The 17,312-nt window shown below is 41.1% G+C and overlaps 1 protein-coding gene across 2 annotated transcripts in view; it reads left to right on the top strand.

The window, feature by feature from the left end:
* KIF26B (kinesin family member 26B) overlaps nt 1-17,312 on the top strand; it is a 285,582-nt gene that overhangs the window by 78,455 nt on the left and 189,815 nt on the right. Inside the window, exons 1-2 of one of the 2 annotated variants that reach the window (XM_068185365.1) lie at nt 16,106-16,224; nt 16,307-16,533. In XM_068185365.1, the coding sequence (XP_068041466.1) occupies nt 16,414-16,533 (120 nt within the window). In that variant the 5' untranslated portion in view covers nt 16,106-16,224; nt 16,307-16,413. Of the gene's footprint in view, nt 1-15,999; nt 16,534-17,312 lie in introns of those variants that run through there. The other variant, XM_068185364.1, reaches the window with a different exon arrangement.

Here is a 17,312-nt window from a genome sequence, read left to right as displayed (position 1 = left end):
ACTTTATAGAAAGCAAAGGGACAGCATTTCTGTAAGTTACTGCACACTCATAATGCCATTATGGCTAAAATATGTCCCTCCCTGTGAAAGTTCCTTTACAGCCTGGTTTGGCTACATGAAGAAGCACCGGGTTGCAGACTACTGACTTCACCCTAAAAAATTCTTTCTGTTTCAGACATTGCTTGTAGTGACTTAGGCAACCTGTTTCACGGATTTATCTCATGAGTGATTTACTAAAGCTGCAAATGAAATGTGACATAGGAATCACTTTCCTGAGATGAGACCTAAGGACATTTTAATGCATTGCATCAAGAATAGCTTAAGACTTAAGTCAGTGTCCCAAATCTGTCAGCAGGACCATAGTTGCTTCCCATCTAGGCAGAGCATGTCCCAGAGCTGCAGGGTACTGTTCTGCACATTTGCTCCTGCTTTGCAGTGTGCCACAATGTATTTAACAGTAGACTTGATCATATGAGTTCTGAGCCCAGTTTGTACATGTACAGTAGGGGATTTCTGCTCTGTCACTGCAAAGGAAGCCTGAGGATTCCCTCATCTGAGGAAGCAAGGGAGAAGGACTTTCAATAATGGTTGCTGTGATGTATAATGTATGTACAAAGATGGGGAATCTCTAGCAATCGTGTCCCAGATGGTAACTTGAGCATCTGTTCTGCCATGTACCATAGTCCACACAGATCTGGATTGTTCCAAAAGAAATGAGGAAAAATGTCAGGAACTTCCATCTGAACATCAGGAAACACTTTTGCCATGCAGGTGACTAAGCATTGACTCAAGTTGCCCAAAGAGGTTGTGGAATCCATTGAAGATGTTCAAAAGCTGTTTGGACCAGACCTGGTCCTTGGCAGTCCATTTTAGGTGGTCCTACTTGAGCAGGGATGTTGTATAGAGAGCACCTCCAGAGGTCCCTTCCAAACTCAGCTGTTCTGTATTTTGTTTCTTTGCTTCTCTTACTGAAGAGTCTACAAGTACTCTTGGATCAGCCAGAACTCGGGACCTGGGCAAGCAGAGTATTTGAAGTGAAAGGTTTTGCAATTTCTGATTTTGCAAGAAGGGGTCAGAATTACTTATTCAATGTGTTGCAAATTTTATCTTGAAGTTACAAATGCTTCTAAATGTCATTGAGAGAAATAACTTGGGCTGTCTTCAAACCTTTGAGATTTCTTTTTGTATTGCCCTCTGAGAGCTGATTTTATATGCTGTTAAATAGCAAAGGCACTTTTCTGTGTAGATTTTTTAAAAATACCAACATGGGCATGAGGAAACTAGCCATAACAGAGCTCAGGTCAGAGACATTTCAGTGCTTATTTGTGTGGAAGAAGGCTGCAAATACTTTATGTGTCTGATATGTCTGGCATTGTTACCAAGTATAAGTGTGAAACCAATTTTGTAAAAAGCCTGGCTGGGAACAGAGGCATGAAGGTTGGGTGGGAAATGAGAGGTTCACATCTCTTGTGGAAGATGGTGTAGAATGTTCTAGCTCTGCAGGTATAATTCTCCCTAGAAATAAAATGAACTTAATAAGTAGTGGTGTATTCAATGTTTATTTATTTAAAAAAAAGTCATAAAAGCTCTGAATGTATACATACATGTGTCAGATTTCATTAGTTATATTTGCACTGGATACCAACTGATGTCTCTGTAATCCTTCCCTTTTCTGTGTCCCTTAAGTTTTGCATGATAAATTCAGAAAATGCTACAGAAGTGGATGCCAGAAAAGGTCTCTGATGAAATTTTGTGAGCATGCCAGAAAACATTCTATGGATGGTAACTTGGGAGAGTAAGTTAAATTACAATACTGAATGCATGGTTTAGTTGAGAACATGAAAAACATTTAATATTAGGGGAAGCAGGGGGAGTTGAACTTCCCAGTAACTCCAGACTGCTAGTCCCTTTGGTAATCAGTGGAGTCCCCAATGGGGACTCTGTAAACATTAATAAAACAAAAAGATCCCAGTGTTCTAGTATCACATCTGGAAAACCTTAGAAGACCTTACATGTAGCTTGTGTAGTGTTGATGATGATTTTAGACAGATACTGTGAGCTGCAGACATAGTTCTGGTTATTAATATCAAACTGTACAAATGGCTGCAGAAATATCTAAAATGTCAAATAATTAAAAATGTCAAATAATTTGATTGTGCAGTGCAACTATATATCCATTTGTAGAACTGAAGTATGGGTGACAAAAATCTACTCCACTTTACAATATACTAGGTGGAGCCACTGTATTCTTCCAAAGTGGTCTGTTGGCATATAGGAATCAGGACATTGCATGCAGCTTCCAGCTTGCAAATGCAGTTTGTTCTTCCTATGGGACACATCTCGTGTTCTTGCTAGCTTCAGTAGTGCAGTATACTAGGGTTCTTCTGCTTGTGTTACTTGCTCATAAGAAAAAGTAAATACAAACTAAGAATGAATTATTGTAGGGCAGTCTCTAACCTTTGCTCAGGTCCTGAGTAGAAGGGCTGACAATGGACAATCTCTTTCATTTTTGTAGTATATTAATTACTTGGCTGCTTTTTTCTCTTTTTTCTTATCTGCTGCAGTGAGCTGGACTTAGGGGCCACAAGAGATGGCTGCTGTTGCACACCTTCTGCAGTAACAGTAGAGACTGTGTCTTATCTTGCCAAGCACGAAGGTGGACAGCGCAGTTTCTGAGGAGATGGAGGTTTTAAACCCCAGAAGTCTCCTCTGGTGAGTGGTGCAGCTGTGTGGGGAGAGCAGTCCAGCTGCCTTAGCAGTCTGTGAGGATCTAATGATCCTGGCAGAATAGCTCTGGAGCTTAGAACTGTAATAAACATCCTCACATTGGCAGCTTTTCTTTGCGAGGTTGTTTGCTTTCCTGCCAGGTGTCACTGCTCAAGAGTCCCTGTTGTTCCTCATAGTTTATCTAAGGGCTGTAGGCACCAAGGTCTGGGATGCAGATAATGCTGTGGGAGCTGGCTGCAAAATGCTTCATTGGCTGTGCTTTGGGAATCTGGCCCAAAACCACAGTGGGCACCTTTAATCACTGCTGACCTGCTCAGGCTCCTTCAGCCCTCTCTCAATCTTATCTCAGTGCAGCTCTTCTGCTCAAGCACTAGAAATAGGAATAGTGAGATTTGATGCTAACTCCAGGACATTATGCTCCTTAGCTTGTGCCTCATCTCCTTCAGAAAAGGGTAATCTCTGCTGGGAACTGATTGGGTCTGCCTGGATCAGGAGGAGTAGTTGTATAGGAGAGATAAGCAGAGACTAGTAATAAAATGGGAACCAAGCTCTGGAAATGAAACTAAGGAAAATAAGGTAATGCAGTGGTAGGAGAGTTTTCTCACAATTGTTTTCTTTCTCTAGTTTTCAGCTATTCAGACAAAAATAAATTTAAGCCAGTAAAATAAGAACTCCTTGTTTCCCCCTTCCTTGCACTGTTTTCCTTGAAGCATCTTTCTCAGATGATAACACTATTGTCTTTGATTGTTTGTTTAGTTGGTTTTTTAAAAAAAATCTAAATCCAGATGTCGGTTTGTCAATAAATAACAAAAATCAGATTTTTTTTCCCAGGTTGCATGAATTATGCATGTATGTAGATTTAAAAATGTGTTTACTTAATCAGTAGTTGCTGAAATTCATAGAAAGTACTTTAAGAGGCCATTGGGTTACTCTGCTGATTGTAAATGATTTTTATTTAAGAAGGTATGTCTAGATTTTCTTAAATTGGGTTTGATTTCTGAGTCTAAGACTTGAATCAGTAGTGGGGAAACCTGGAGCTTGATTTAGAGGGTAACTGTAGATTAATTGTGGGAGGTGCCCCTGGGGAGAGGGAAGAGCAGTGTCATAGTGGCAGTGATTGTTTCTAGAACTATTAGCTTTGTTCATTCAGATTTAATTCCCATTTCCCTATTGATAATGCACTGGGTGCACAAGAAGTCCTGTATTAGTCTGAAGTAATGATCAGTGTCTTTTAATCTTTACAAAAGCTGGAAATCCATACTGCTCCTCACTGGTTAGAGAGCTTTTCATCTGAAACTGTAACTTGAGGTAGTTTTATTTAAGGCTAATGTTACCAGCCTCTACTGGAAGTTTTTTCCCCTCCTTCTATTTTTTTTTTTTTTTTTTTTGTGTGTGGCTCACTTGGGGACTATTTGGAAAAAGATTTGTAATCTTAGCCTTCATCAGACCACACAAGTCAAGAGGCTGATCCCCTCTTGGGCTTGTCAGCAGTCAGCTTAATCAGGACAGAACATGAGCTGTGGTGGGAATGGGTTGGACATGTTTTTAGCCCACACTTGTAGATCGGTGTCATGGGGGGCCAGCAGCACTGAGCTGTTTGGCAGTGAGGGCTCATTAAGTGCCTGTCCCCTGTGGTCCCTCAGCAAGGGCTTGAGGCTTCTGTTCACAGTGAATGGATGTGGGGAGGGGAGTGCTTGGCTTCCTTCAGCTGTGAATGCTTTCATTGAGACCTTGGTGAGAACTCTTTCCAGCTGAGCCCTGTTGCATCCTTCACCATTTGAATTGCTTGGGACTTTGTGAGGATGCAGAGGATGGAATACAGGCTGTGGCAGCCTGAGGTTTCACAGTGTGAGTAATTCTGAACAAATCCAATAGCTCTGCAATAAAACAATGCCTACTTCTTGAGTTCGTGTTATTCTTTTTTTAATAGGTGACAACAACAGGAGGTTATTAGCTGTACTCCAAAGCTCCCCTAATCTGTCTGTAAAGATATATATTGAAATAGAGCATTTGCCACCCTGGGGAAGCACAGTGGTAAATGTTAGACCATGTTGCTTGCTTCTGGCTGTGAGTGTTCAGAAGCAGCAGTGGTCTCAGGGGGCTGTCCGTGGCCCACAGGATCATATTGTACCCCATACCAACTTCAGCTGACTTCAGATTCATGAAGGCTTCTTCTATACCCACATCACCAGATGTCTGGCAGCCAAGATGGGCTCATCAGCCTCTGGGTCCAAGCTGGTACCTTCCCTTAGGGCAACCCCTATATCATGCAGCTGCGTCAGCTTAAGCTAGTGCTGGTGTAGTAAGTGCCTTCTGGATCACTTGGCACAGAAGAAGCCAAATGTAGGCTCTGCAAAAGCCATGGTGAGTGAAGTTGGAGCTCTCTTCTCTCTTCAGCAGCCCAACAGCTTCCATGCTGACCACAGCTTCTTGTCTTCCCCACACATCTTCCTGCACTCACCAGCCCCTCAAAGCCAGACTCTATCACCTACTCTTGGCACAAAATACCAAAACTTGTGCAATTCCTGCCTCAGCAGATGCAGACAGAGTCTGCTGAATTGGAGCTGAAGCATATGCTTAGGTATACACATGAGTTTATAGTTTGGGTAGAAAGTCACACACTGACATAGTGTAATGAAATTTAGCAGGTACGTTTGCAGCAGACTTAAGATAAACAGGCTCTGTGTCATAACACGCTTTCTGCCATGTGTGTTGGCATGGTTAAACAGTGCAACTACCCCAAGGCTGGAGAAAAGAGCTTTGCCTGGAGAAAAGGTGTCCTGTGCATGGCAGTTTGTCCTCATGCTGTATGTAAAGGAGTCATGACAGAATTACTCAGTTTGCCTAGAGAGTAGTTCAGAGTCCTGTTACTTTCATGAGTTTCTTCAGGATTTTGGTTTTTTCTCTTTCTTCCCCTTTGCATATCACAAATATTTATACTCTGCTAATAAAATATAAGCTGATCTTGCAAGTGGAATGGAAATCTGAAAACAGCTTTGCTCATGGAATTATTCCCAGCTGAGAAGCTGAGGTGTGCTCCTGCCTCTTGCCCTGTATCCTAGGTGGAATAAATGTTCTTTCATGGCTGCTCTAATGCTTTTAGATTTGGCTGCATGGAAGTTAAGGGCACATAACACCCTCAAAGGTAGATTTTAACTTTTCTGGAGCATTTTTTGTTTGTTTTCATATGTCTGTAATATTTTATGCCAGCATAAAAATGGTATCAGTATATCTAAACTGTTGTATATGAGAAATCTGTAGAATATGATGAGATCAGAAATGATAAAAAAAGTGTACATGCATATACAAATTTCACTTCCAAAGAGAAGTTTTTGATGTGACACCTCATTTTTAGGTGTTCCAGGGATCACAGACAGTAGTTATAAGTGATTTCATGTGCACAAAAGAAATTAGGCAAAACCATAATTAGACAATTTGATAACTAGATCATTAACAAGCTCTTAATATAACTGCAAATGGAACAGCTATAAATACAAAACTATATCTGGTTACTGTCTAGTATTACATCAAAGCTGAGGAGCTTTCACAAGCGAAGATAACTCACACTGAGATAGTGTAAAACTGTTAGAATTAAATTTCCCTGTGTTGCACACTGAGATTTTTCTTTTCTCAGATTTTTTTCTCAGTTCACAGTATTAATAAAAACAAACCCAAGTGCTAATAAGAAATAGCAAATAAGATTATGCACACCCAAAGTGGTAAGTATGGTGTCAATTAACCTGAGCTGGGGTTTGTGTGCAGAGTGAGGTGGTGTCACATCAGAGGGGCAGGAGAAGGTTTGGGGGGTACCTGCAGCGTTTGGGAGCTGTGCACCTGACAAACCTGGTGAGCCTGAGGCTGGGCTCCAAGAAGCTGTGCAAGCCAGGAAGGGAGCATGGCCATTGTATTGCTGGCAGGAAAGGAGCAGGATGGTGGTTCTTTTCCCTCTCTGAGGTACAAAGGGGATTTCCAAGAGGCTGAGTCACTGAAAGGTAGTTTGATCTTGGACACGATGAGAGTTTGCAGAGTCCTGATGCAGAATGAAGCAGAACAGCCCTTCTGTGGGTGAATGGTTTGGGGTGAGAAGGAGCTGATAATGATGCCAGGCCAAATGCTGCTGAAGGGGAAAGATTTACCAGATGGCAGTGAGACTGTGAGAGCCTGTATGGCTAGACAGCAGCGGACTTTGGCTGCCTGTGGAGCAGGTGCCTGCCAATACCTGGTATGTGGCCACTATTTAAAGCAGTAGCCCACTGCAGGTCTGGTGTATATCAAGGAGGGTGTTTCAGACAGGTGGTGTCAAACCTCAGTGTTGCTTACAGGATGCTCTTATGCAATTTCTGTCCATCCAAAACACATAGCAAAATAGCATAAAGTCTTTTGGGAAAGCAGGGTGGCATAGAACTCAGTGATAGGAAAGTTATGAACTTCCTTCTGGGTCAGCAATTGTTTATCCCATCAATAGACCTTCAAATTGCTTGTGTCAGAAATTAGGAGAAAAAAATTCTTCCATAGGTCATTGCCTTGATTTCTTCTCTCCCCCTCCTTCATCCCCTTCCAGTCTCACCATCAGCTTCAAGTAGGCATTTTGTCTTTTTCTTCTATAGTCTAAAGGATTGTACAGTCATTTTAGGACAGTTCTCAGCATCTCAAGATCTCTTAACTAATCCTCCAGCTTTCTCAAGGCCTACTTGATCCTGGGTGCATTCCCATGGAGGAGCTAACTTCTAAAGAAGGTATGTAACAGCTATGTGAATATTGAGTTGCATGTTTAGTTAAGATAAAAAGCTGATGGAAGTTCCCAGTCAACAATATTAGTGTGAGATGTGACTGCCACTGAGTGGTAGGAGCAGGTTTGTGTGCAGCTTGGAATGCTCTGCATGTGTAAGGATTTGAGAGCCAGCGTAGAGAGGAGACTCATTCCTGTTTCCAAATTACATATTCTTATCAATGTTATCTATCTAATGTGAAGTTGAAACATAGAGAAGAGGCAAATACATTTTTTTAATGTGCTTCTGACTGTGGATGTGCATGGGAGAGGTTTCATCATTACTGTGAAGTTGTCTTCGTGATCTCCTTTCCCAGTGGTCAGGAACAATATTTATTTTCTTGTTTCCTAGGTGGCATGCAGATAAGCTCCATCTAATTTGAATAAAGTGGGCAGAAATGTACTTCTACTTACTAAGATGAAGATTTCTTGGGTTGCTTGGTGTTTTCAATGTTCAAGAACATGAAAGAAGATCAGTTTAAAAGTGTGAATTTCAAATAGCCCTGTTAAACTGCAACTCTTCAGGTTTTAACTGTCCATGATTAGCTCTGTACTAAGACTTGCAATGCTCTAATTCTAATCAATCCATAACCTCCACATTCCCAACTCCTCTCCAGTGAAGCTGAGATGGGCAGAAATCTGATAGCAGCAGAAAAGAAACTGGAAAAGAGAACCTGAATGAATGTTGCTTGAGGAGAGCATATTCAAGATGAACGAAAGGTAGCTTTGCTGCACCTCATTGGAACCTCAGTGTGAAGTGGACAAAATGGTAAAATTCTTTCCAAAAGTCAAATGAATTAAACAGAAGAACACAATAACTCAAAATGAAAAGGAAATTTTGCAAAGGCTAAGTTCTTTCTCCATTGAATAAGCCACCAACAACTGTATCAATCTATTGACTTTTTTCCTTTTTTTGGTTATTTCTTCCCTTCCAAAACATGGTCTCGCATGCAATTTAAAGATAATAATGCTCCTCAAGGAGGAGAGAAAAGCATAAAAGTGAGCTGCATAAATGGTTTAAAAAAGTGGAATACAAAATTTAGCTGAAGAGGAGCAAAAGTTTTTGGTTCTCTGATGCCTGTCAATTGTAGATGTGCTGAAGCAGAAGAGATTTGTTTACAAAATGTTACATATTGAATAGTTCTTTTGAGATTACTAAATCATTGAATAAACTCCACAACAATCTTTCTAATGTTTGCTTAAAATAAAAGATTCTTATGTTTGAAAAGCAGTTACAAGTGGTTTTAGCTTGCCACAAACCTCTTTTAAATCAGGGGAACAGTGAGCATATAGGTGGCACAAAAACTGTCCTGACCTTCTCATTTGTGATATTTAGTTAGCCTACTTCAGGTATGACAGCTTTTGGAGAAGTCACTGATTACTGTATCAATAGTGGCTCATTGCTGGCATTTGTTAAAGAACTCTAATGCTTTCCTCTCAGGAAAAGCAAGCTAAACTTTGAAAATCTGGGTGCGTGTCAGAACAAGAATTGCTACTTTAGCCTGGTTACTCAAAGTGGTTCAAGTGATCTGTTGATTAGATATTCATCAAGGCTTCTAATAATGAGGAGTTTTGAAAGGATCAAAGAAAAACTAATGTTATTCCAGTATTTTAGCATGCCTGCCCCATGTAATCATAGGTAATTCATGCTTTATGCTTATCCCAGATGAGCTTGAAAGGGTGGGTAAAAGGATGTCTGCACAGAACAATGTCTTTGTGAATGGCATCAGAGGGATTTTATGGCAAGAAGGTATAATATCTGTCACTATGGTGAGGAGTGAGAGTAACATTTGGTTGATAAGGCTAACAATTTGTAAGCTCATGAAAGACATCTAATCCTGACAATAGCTGGGTCAAATTTGTGGCCGGACCTCAGTTGTGTGAAGAGGCAGCAATAGCCACTGACTTCTGAGACATGACTGGAAACCTGAACAAAAATGCATCTGAAGTACATCTGGGCTTCATGCATGACACTAAATTGCTTATAGCAATGATGCACAAAAGTACCAGGGGATCAAGGTGAACAATCAGTTGAACACAAGCTCATAGTGTGCTCTGGTGGCTAAGAAAGCAAATGCAATCTTTCCATATCCAGTCAGGAAAGTAGAATGCAAAGAAGGGAGAATAGAGCTGCTGCTTTTTCTAGCATAAGGGTTGAGGTTTCTGCAATTCTGATTTTTTTTTAATTCTTTGTTCTATCAAAAGGGTGTTGACAAATGCTGCCCTTTCGGCAACAGCTGAGTTTGTCTGCCACATAACAGTAGAAGAATCTTCCCTCCAGGAGACCCTGTTATGGTGTGGACAGAGGTTTAGCAGAACTCTACTCAACTGCATAGTAGAGCTCTTTGGTTAAGACTTGGATTTGCACCACTGAATGTGTATTTAGATATTACTGCTGCTGTTTCATCTCTTCTTCTCAACCCAATTAAAAATCTGGCTGCTGCCTAGCTATCGAATGCTACCACCTGTGTGCCAGATGTGTACAGCTGTAAGTCCATCAGTGCTGATCCACCAGCAGAGCCATGAGCCAGTCCGTGGAGCAATTAGAAAACACTTTTTGGTGTTTTTTTCCTCCTCATTTTTCTGTCCCATTTTTAATCCTCCTATTTTCCCAGGATTTTCTGTCTTCTGCTTCCTGTTGCTGTGAGTTTGTAAGGTGAGCCCTGCTCAGACTTTCTGTCTCTTTCAGATAAGAAAACAGCCTAAACCAAAGGAACACATTTTTCTGGCTGCAGAGTGGCTGGTTAATACTGACAAGTGTTAAATTATAGAAGTCCAAATGTCAGTTGTATGTACCAGTTCAAGAAAAGCACCTTGAAATACAAATGTTGTGAGGGTTACACCAGACAGGATTAAGACTTCATATTTGAATTCCCCCTCTTTCTGAAAAGAGCCGGTCTTCCAGATGTGTTTTGGAGATACTGAGTGTAGGACAGGGTGTACTCTCATTGCTCTTTTGAAACGAAGGGCTCAAGTCAGCAGCAGAATGTTCAAGTTTGACAGACAAGAACGGCAATAGTTAAAGAGGTGAGTCATAATAATACTGCTGAGGTTTTTACTGCCGCTGGTAAAGAGAGTGCTTTTACAAGGGCTTTCTAGAAACAGGCTAATGTAAAAAGGTTTTTTCTTATTCTGCTAGGCTTTCCTTATGACTACTCTCTCTACTGTCCCCAGCATGAAGTAACAGTGGGGAAGGCTGCTGCTAGGGAATGGAGAGAGTTTCAGAAGGAAGAGAGTGAAATATGTTTTCTTCTAGCAGAGGAGATGGCTTCATTCGCTCAGCTGGGAGTGATAATGGATGGCTTATTTGAAAATGCTATGTTGGGTGTGAGGGGTGACTTCTGTGGCAGGGAGGGTAAGGAGTATGGTCTTGCCCAGAGAAGATGTTGGTTGCTGCATACAGAGCAATAGAACAAGGGAGGCCACCTTACTGCCCTTTGATCTTGCCCATGTGCAACCTTGGCTTTTACTTACCAGAAGACTGCTTGTGCTAGGGGAGATCCCATCAACTCAAATAATTCAGATGATTCAGTCTTTACAGAACGAAGTGAACTTATTTTTATCCAAGAGGTCCCAGCTCAGTTTGGTGCAGTGCTGCTAATTTAGAGTCATAGTGTATATCCTATCATGCTTATTTGATGAAAACCTCTCGTTGGCTTCAGTATATTTGGACTTACTTTTGCTTTTACAGAAATGGTGCCATTGTAATGATGAGGAGCTACTTTTTCAACTGTTGGGGCTCTGGAATGCTGCAAACAGAAAATCTCTCAAATGTAGCCTAGAAGATGATAGGATATGCTTAAGTTAGGATGCAGAGTCATTTAGAAAATAGCCTAAGTGCCTCTGAAAAGTAAATTACAAGTATAATCTCTTTATTGAGCTGGTAAGTACACCCTCAAGAGAGAAAGGAGAATGGAGGAGATTTTTTCTTTTTTTCTTTATTCCCTCTCCTCCTTTTTTCTTAAATAGAGACCAAGTGTTGACTAACAGGATTGTGTTTGGAGCAGAGATACTTGTGCAGTCATGGAATAATATGAGGTTTTTATCAGGGTAAAGCTTCCTTCCTACTAAAGTTTCTTAATTAGTTCTTCTACACCCTGCCTGTGGAGTGGGCAGATCTGGAAAACGCACTCCTTCCTCGGAAGAACTTTGATCATTGCTTTCCCCTACCTCTCCCCTTACCTTGTGTGATGGATTACATACCAGCAGTCATTTCTGCAGGGGCCCTTTCAGAAACAAAAGAACTCCATGAGTCTTCTGTGAGCATCTTCAAGCAGAAGCTGGCCTCTGTGATTTAGTTAGTATTGACTGCTTTGTCTTTCTGTAAAGAGCAATGAGTAATATTGTTGTTGAAGAACACAATTTGTTCAAGAAGGTCTTGAGATCCATTGTATATCTGATTTTTCTCTGAGGTAATAAGACTACCATGTCTAACTTGCATAGGTTTTCATTGACCAAATAAAATACAGTTATGTATGAGATCTTAGCAAGTATGACCTATATTAGTATCTGCCTGCTGTATGCTTGCAAAAGAGTAGAATGTGTATGAGGTATTTGTATATGAATCTATGATCAACTAGGTTCCATGTAACATGTAAAAATGCAGATTGTTCATCTTATTTCTTGTCTGTCTCTGTGTCCACCGGCTGAGCTCATCCTGCTTTCATTGTGTCTCCTTGTGAGCTTTGTGTAAATATATGTGTGAAACAGAGGGTGCTTTGTGCTAGAAGTGGTTGTTTGCTTTCTCTTTTGAGGAAGATGGGCTCTGAGCTGGATGGCAGGAAGGAAAGGATTTATTCTCTTTGTCATCTGCTTTCCTAGCGATGGAGTTAGAACACTGTGAACACTATGCAGCAAGGTGCAGATTTATGAAGGGGTATGAAGGAGGTGGAGGATGCTTCTTCATTACCTTGTCATACAGTAATCATGCAGTTCCTTCTCCCCCATAAAGACAGGACTGCATTTACCCTGCTAGATCTGTCTGTGTACTTCAGTGTTTAAGTAGCACCCATTCTCTGTATGTTTTCACTGGGTAAAACAAGAATTCCTCAGCTCACCTATGATAGGTCTCTAACACACAAAATTTCTTTCCATCTTCTTTCTTTCCCATGTGGGTTTTTAGTTAAGGAACAAAGACAAGAGATTAGTTACTATCTTGGTGTTTACTTGACCTTGAGAACTCATAGGTAATGTGAAAAGGTATCTTGCAGAATAGCTCAGTGTGCACTCTTCAGTTTGCTGCTTGCCTTATGCATTTATGCAATGGTCTGTATTGTGGCTGATCTCCTGAAGCTTTCAGACCTCTTGCATGCCTTCATTTGTTTATTATAGGAATAGGAGTTTACAGTAATGCTGTTTATACTAAAGTTGGGTGAACCATTGCAGCAAGAAGAGAAACCATCATGAACCTTTGCCCTGAACTCAAAGCAAACTCTCTTGTGATTTTTAAAGTTCTGTTTCAGTTTTCAGTGTCATTATGCTTTGTCAGGACTGGAAATGAGTGCCAAAATATAAATGGTATTTTCTGTGTCAACCTCAGAATTCATGAGCAAATCTGCTGCTCCTGTGCCAGGTAGTGTGGAGTTTCTTAGACTTCACATGTTTCTCTAGAGACTATAACCTTTTTCAGCTCCTGCTGCTCTGTGCAGCTGGCTCAAAGTGCTTATCCAGCGAGGCTTGCCCATCACTTTTGTATAGGACAAGATATTGGTTATTGAACTAATAAGCATTACTGGGGGAATGTGTGCAGATGATTGCTTGCAGATGAAATACTGAAACAGCCAGTGTAGTATATCTGCTCTTTGAGCAAGGGTATAGGGATTGTTCAACTTTGGCCTCCTCCCTGCTAAACGTGTTGTAAGACTGTCAGCCACTTCTGTGAAATTATAGTAGAGCTGCCTAGCACAAAATAAGGAAGTAAACTCTCTAGGCTCTCTCAGTTTTGTTTTGAGAACAAACTGTGACTAATGTCCTTCTGGAAGCTGAGTTTATCCAAATTTATTTGCTATCCCGTAGACTTTTCTGTTTCATATCCTGGATTTGGATCCAGTATTGAACTATCCATCTAGTAGAATATGATAGATTAGTAGGGCCAATCTTGGGAGTAATCAGTTCAGGTTGTGCCTATTTCTTCTTTCTGCTCCTGAGGAGGAACAGCCTGCCTTCCTCTCTCCCTTCCTCCCTCTCTCTCTGTGTTTATTATTGTATCACAGAATGATCTGATGTTTGTTTTAACACTGAGATGAAGCTGAATTCACTGCTGTCCAGCACTCTTTAAAGTTGGTGCGCTACTTGAATATTTATATCATGCTGACATTTGCTTACGTTAGAGAAGGCTTTATTTCCTTGGAATATTTATCATAGTATCCAGAAATTTCCATGTTCCAGCTGCTGCTGGATCTGAGTGTTGTATATATAATTACCTGGGTCTAAGCCCAGTTGCTTTGGGCAAGTTGACTTTCAAAGAACAGCAACCACCTCTGTGGCACTTGCTAGCTGAAGGAAGAGCTGGCAAGGATTTTTCCTGCACTGATGTGGAGCAGCCTGAAAAGAAGACTCATACCTCACTTCAGCTGTATAGGCAGCCTTGTCTAGCACATTATGGGGAAAATAGAGAATCACTTCCCAGCACACCTGGCATCATGGAGTGGATGCCTATATCTGACGTGATCTGTTGACCTAGTTATGGTCTGGGATGGAAAATGTGATTTGACATATTTTGCATCCTGTTTTTTCCCCCTGATTTCCACTGGTCCCTTTCCCAAAGGTTAATGGGGAAGGGTTGGTGCAGAATCCAGTTCCTGCCTTCCTGACACACTTTGATGCTCTGACCCCCTTTGTGCATGGAATAAAAATGACCAGCTTGAGGCTTGATCAGACCTCAGCCTCCTGTTGTTTCCCATCAGCTTATATGACTCTCCTGGGCTTCTGTGGCTGGAACTGCTCTGTTGCTGCTGTGCATAAGGAGGCACTGTGATTTATGAATCAATTAATCACTGCATGCTGAGGAGCTGTTCACGGTAGTTAAACAGTGAAAATAAAATGCTTGAGTCTATAATAAAGACAGATCATAATGAATATGACCCTCTACCAATGAATTCTCTCCCTCCCTATATTATACCCCCTATCCTCTTTCCTAGCACAGACAAACTATCAAGACATGAAATTTGTTGATCTCAATGCATGGGGTTCATCACATTACTTAATTACTTGATAAGAGTGCTGACTATTTGTGGGTTTTTTTTCCCCTCACACAGGCATACACTCTCTGATTTTGCTGCTAAAGGTGTTAAAGCCACAAAGATGAAGAGAAAAAGATTCTGATTCTCTTGATTTTAAAACTTTTTGACTACTCATAAAAAAATCCACCAGTAAGTCTCTAAATATTAGGGAGGGGCAGGTGAAGTCTGTCCTGCCTGATCTGTAAAACCGCAGGAGTGTCGTGTGAAAATTCCAAGAAATATTTCCATCCCGTAACTGTCACTTTTTGCTCTGTGCAATGCACACATCGTTGCTGTTTCTAAAACTGTGTGATACTATAAGAACCAGGCCAGTTAGGTGACAAACCTGCTTTAAGATTGCTGTTTGGCTTCACAATTTGCACTTCAGTGATGGCAGTCAGATCAGGGTGCATGTTGCCCTGTGGGCAGCACTACTGATGTTCAAATACTACCCATGAGGTAAGGCTATGAGATAAGAGGCTTTAGAGCTGATTATGTGGTTTTGCATCAGAACTATACTTTCAGACAAGAAAATAGTTCTTTACAGATTACTAACTCTATACATGTTGTATTTTTTAAAGAAAATTTTTACTTTTATGTTATCAGCAGATACCCAAAATAGTGCTAGTACTTTTATTAACAAAAAGATGGGGGTTTTTTTTGGTTTTTTTTTCATTTTCTTTTTTTTTTTTTTTTTATTTTTGGCTGGAAAGTGTATTCTTGGTAAATGACTTGATCAGCTATCCATCTGTTTTGAATTCTGAAAAGGATTTTTGAGAGAGTGGTGATACTTTTTTTTTTTCTGCTGTCTTTGAAGTGTTAAATTTTTGTTGCAGAGTATTGCCTGGATTTTCTGAATACCAAAAGCTGAGGTTGATGAGTAGATGGATTTGTGAACCTTGCAACAAGTCCACTGGCTATAGTGGAGCTGCTCTTAATCTCACCTATGTAACTAAGAGCAGATTTCATTCAAGCCAGAAATTAGGTGCAGTGGTGTGAAGCAGGTTAATTCCTTTTCTCTTCAATGCATTGAAGCTTGCAGTGGATTTATAATATTTGTCACTTATCAGTAAAAGAATTTTTCCTTTCCAACACTATCTAGTTTCTCAGTTTTGTTCAGCTCTGCTGCTGGCATATGTTGACTATATCTAATGGCTTTTGTCTGCATTCTAAGCTTGTCTCATAAATTTGCTTTTGAAATGCAGTTATAATGTTTCACTGTGGTAACTGCCATTAAACATTTCTCTCCTGTCCCCCCCTTACCCTTTTCTGTTTGATTTTTAGGACCCAGGTTTCTCTTCGGTGATTCATGAGAAGCTCCAAGTTCCCAATACCATTCGTAAGGCATGGAATGAGAAGGACAACAGATGTGATGTTTGTGCCACACACCTGAACCAGCTGAAGCAAGAAGCCATTCAGATGGTGCTGACCTTGGAGCAAGCTGCCAACTCAGAACATTACGATGCCTCACCAGGCTCTCCCCCACCTCTCTCCAACGTCCCCACGTTGGTGAGTCCCCGGCACATGGGCAGCCTGCAGCCCAGGGACTGGGCATACGTGCCTGCTCCTTATGCCCCATCTAATTATACAGGCTTTGCTGCCAACAAACACAGTGGAAAACCCAACAGTCTAGGAATTGGAAACGGGGTGGAGAAAAAAAATGGATCTCCTGGACACCAAGCCAAGGTCAGCTTTCAAATGGCCACCAGCCCCAGCAATGGTAATGTTCTCAACTCTGTGGCTATCCAGGCCCATCAGTACCTTGATGGCACCTGGTCTTTGTCAAGAACGAATGGAGTCACTCTCTACCCCTACCAAGTAAGTATTTTCAAGTTAACAGAACATATTTGTTTCCTTCCCACTGAAGCTGGCAGGGGCATACTAACACTGTTTGCTCCTGTGGGGTAGAAGTTGAGCTGCCTGTGTAAGTGAGCACTAGGACAAGTAGTGCTGTAAATCACTGATAGGGGATTGAGTTGGAGGAGACAAAGATCAAAAGCAGTATTAATGAGAATACCTTCTATGAATTCAGCTGTTACTGATAGCAGAACTGAGCTGTTGTTTTTAATAGCAGAGAACTAATCATACAGTATTTTCTATTATTTGCTCACACAGTCCTCACTCACTTTCACTCAAGATACTCAGCAGAGCAACAGCTGGGAGCCAGCCACACTTGGTTACTCCCAAGAGGAAAGTAACACTAGTGCACCACTGATTTCTGAGCTGGTGTTCAGGGAGGATCTGGATGATCTTTTATTCTACCCTCTGTGTGTGTGATCATTTGGGTACATATAGCAGGCACTAACTTCTTTAACATGTTTTAAGTCACCTACATTCTTGATGCCAGCGGGTTCAATGGGTCCAGTAATCTCCAGATCCTAGCAGTTCTGGGAGATTTTCCTATGCTTTTCAGCATGTTCTTTTCCTCCTCTTTGGTCTGTTGTTTTCTAGTACACCACACCTGTAAGTACCTGTAGAACCCATCCACACCAGAAGGCACAGAAGAAGATTTTTTGTGCGACGGGAGGTGGGCTTTCTGACACATTTAACTGCAGCTGATGGGATTCTCAGAGTACCCAAGCACTTGCAGATTGTGA

Source organism: Anomalospiza imberbis, chromosome 3 (assembly GCF_031753505.1).
Source record: "Anomalospiza imberbis isolate Cuckoo-Finch-1a 21T00152 chromosome 3, ASM3175350v1, whole genome shotgun sequence".
NCBI classification, from domain to species: Eukaryota; Metazoa; Chordata; class Aves; order Passeriformes; family Viduidae; genus Anomalospiza; species Anomalospiza imberbis.
Note: the sequence above shows the minus strand (reverse complement) of the source record. Positions and strands in the feature narration are given on the sequence as shown.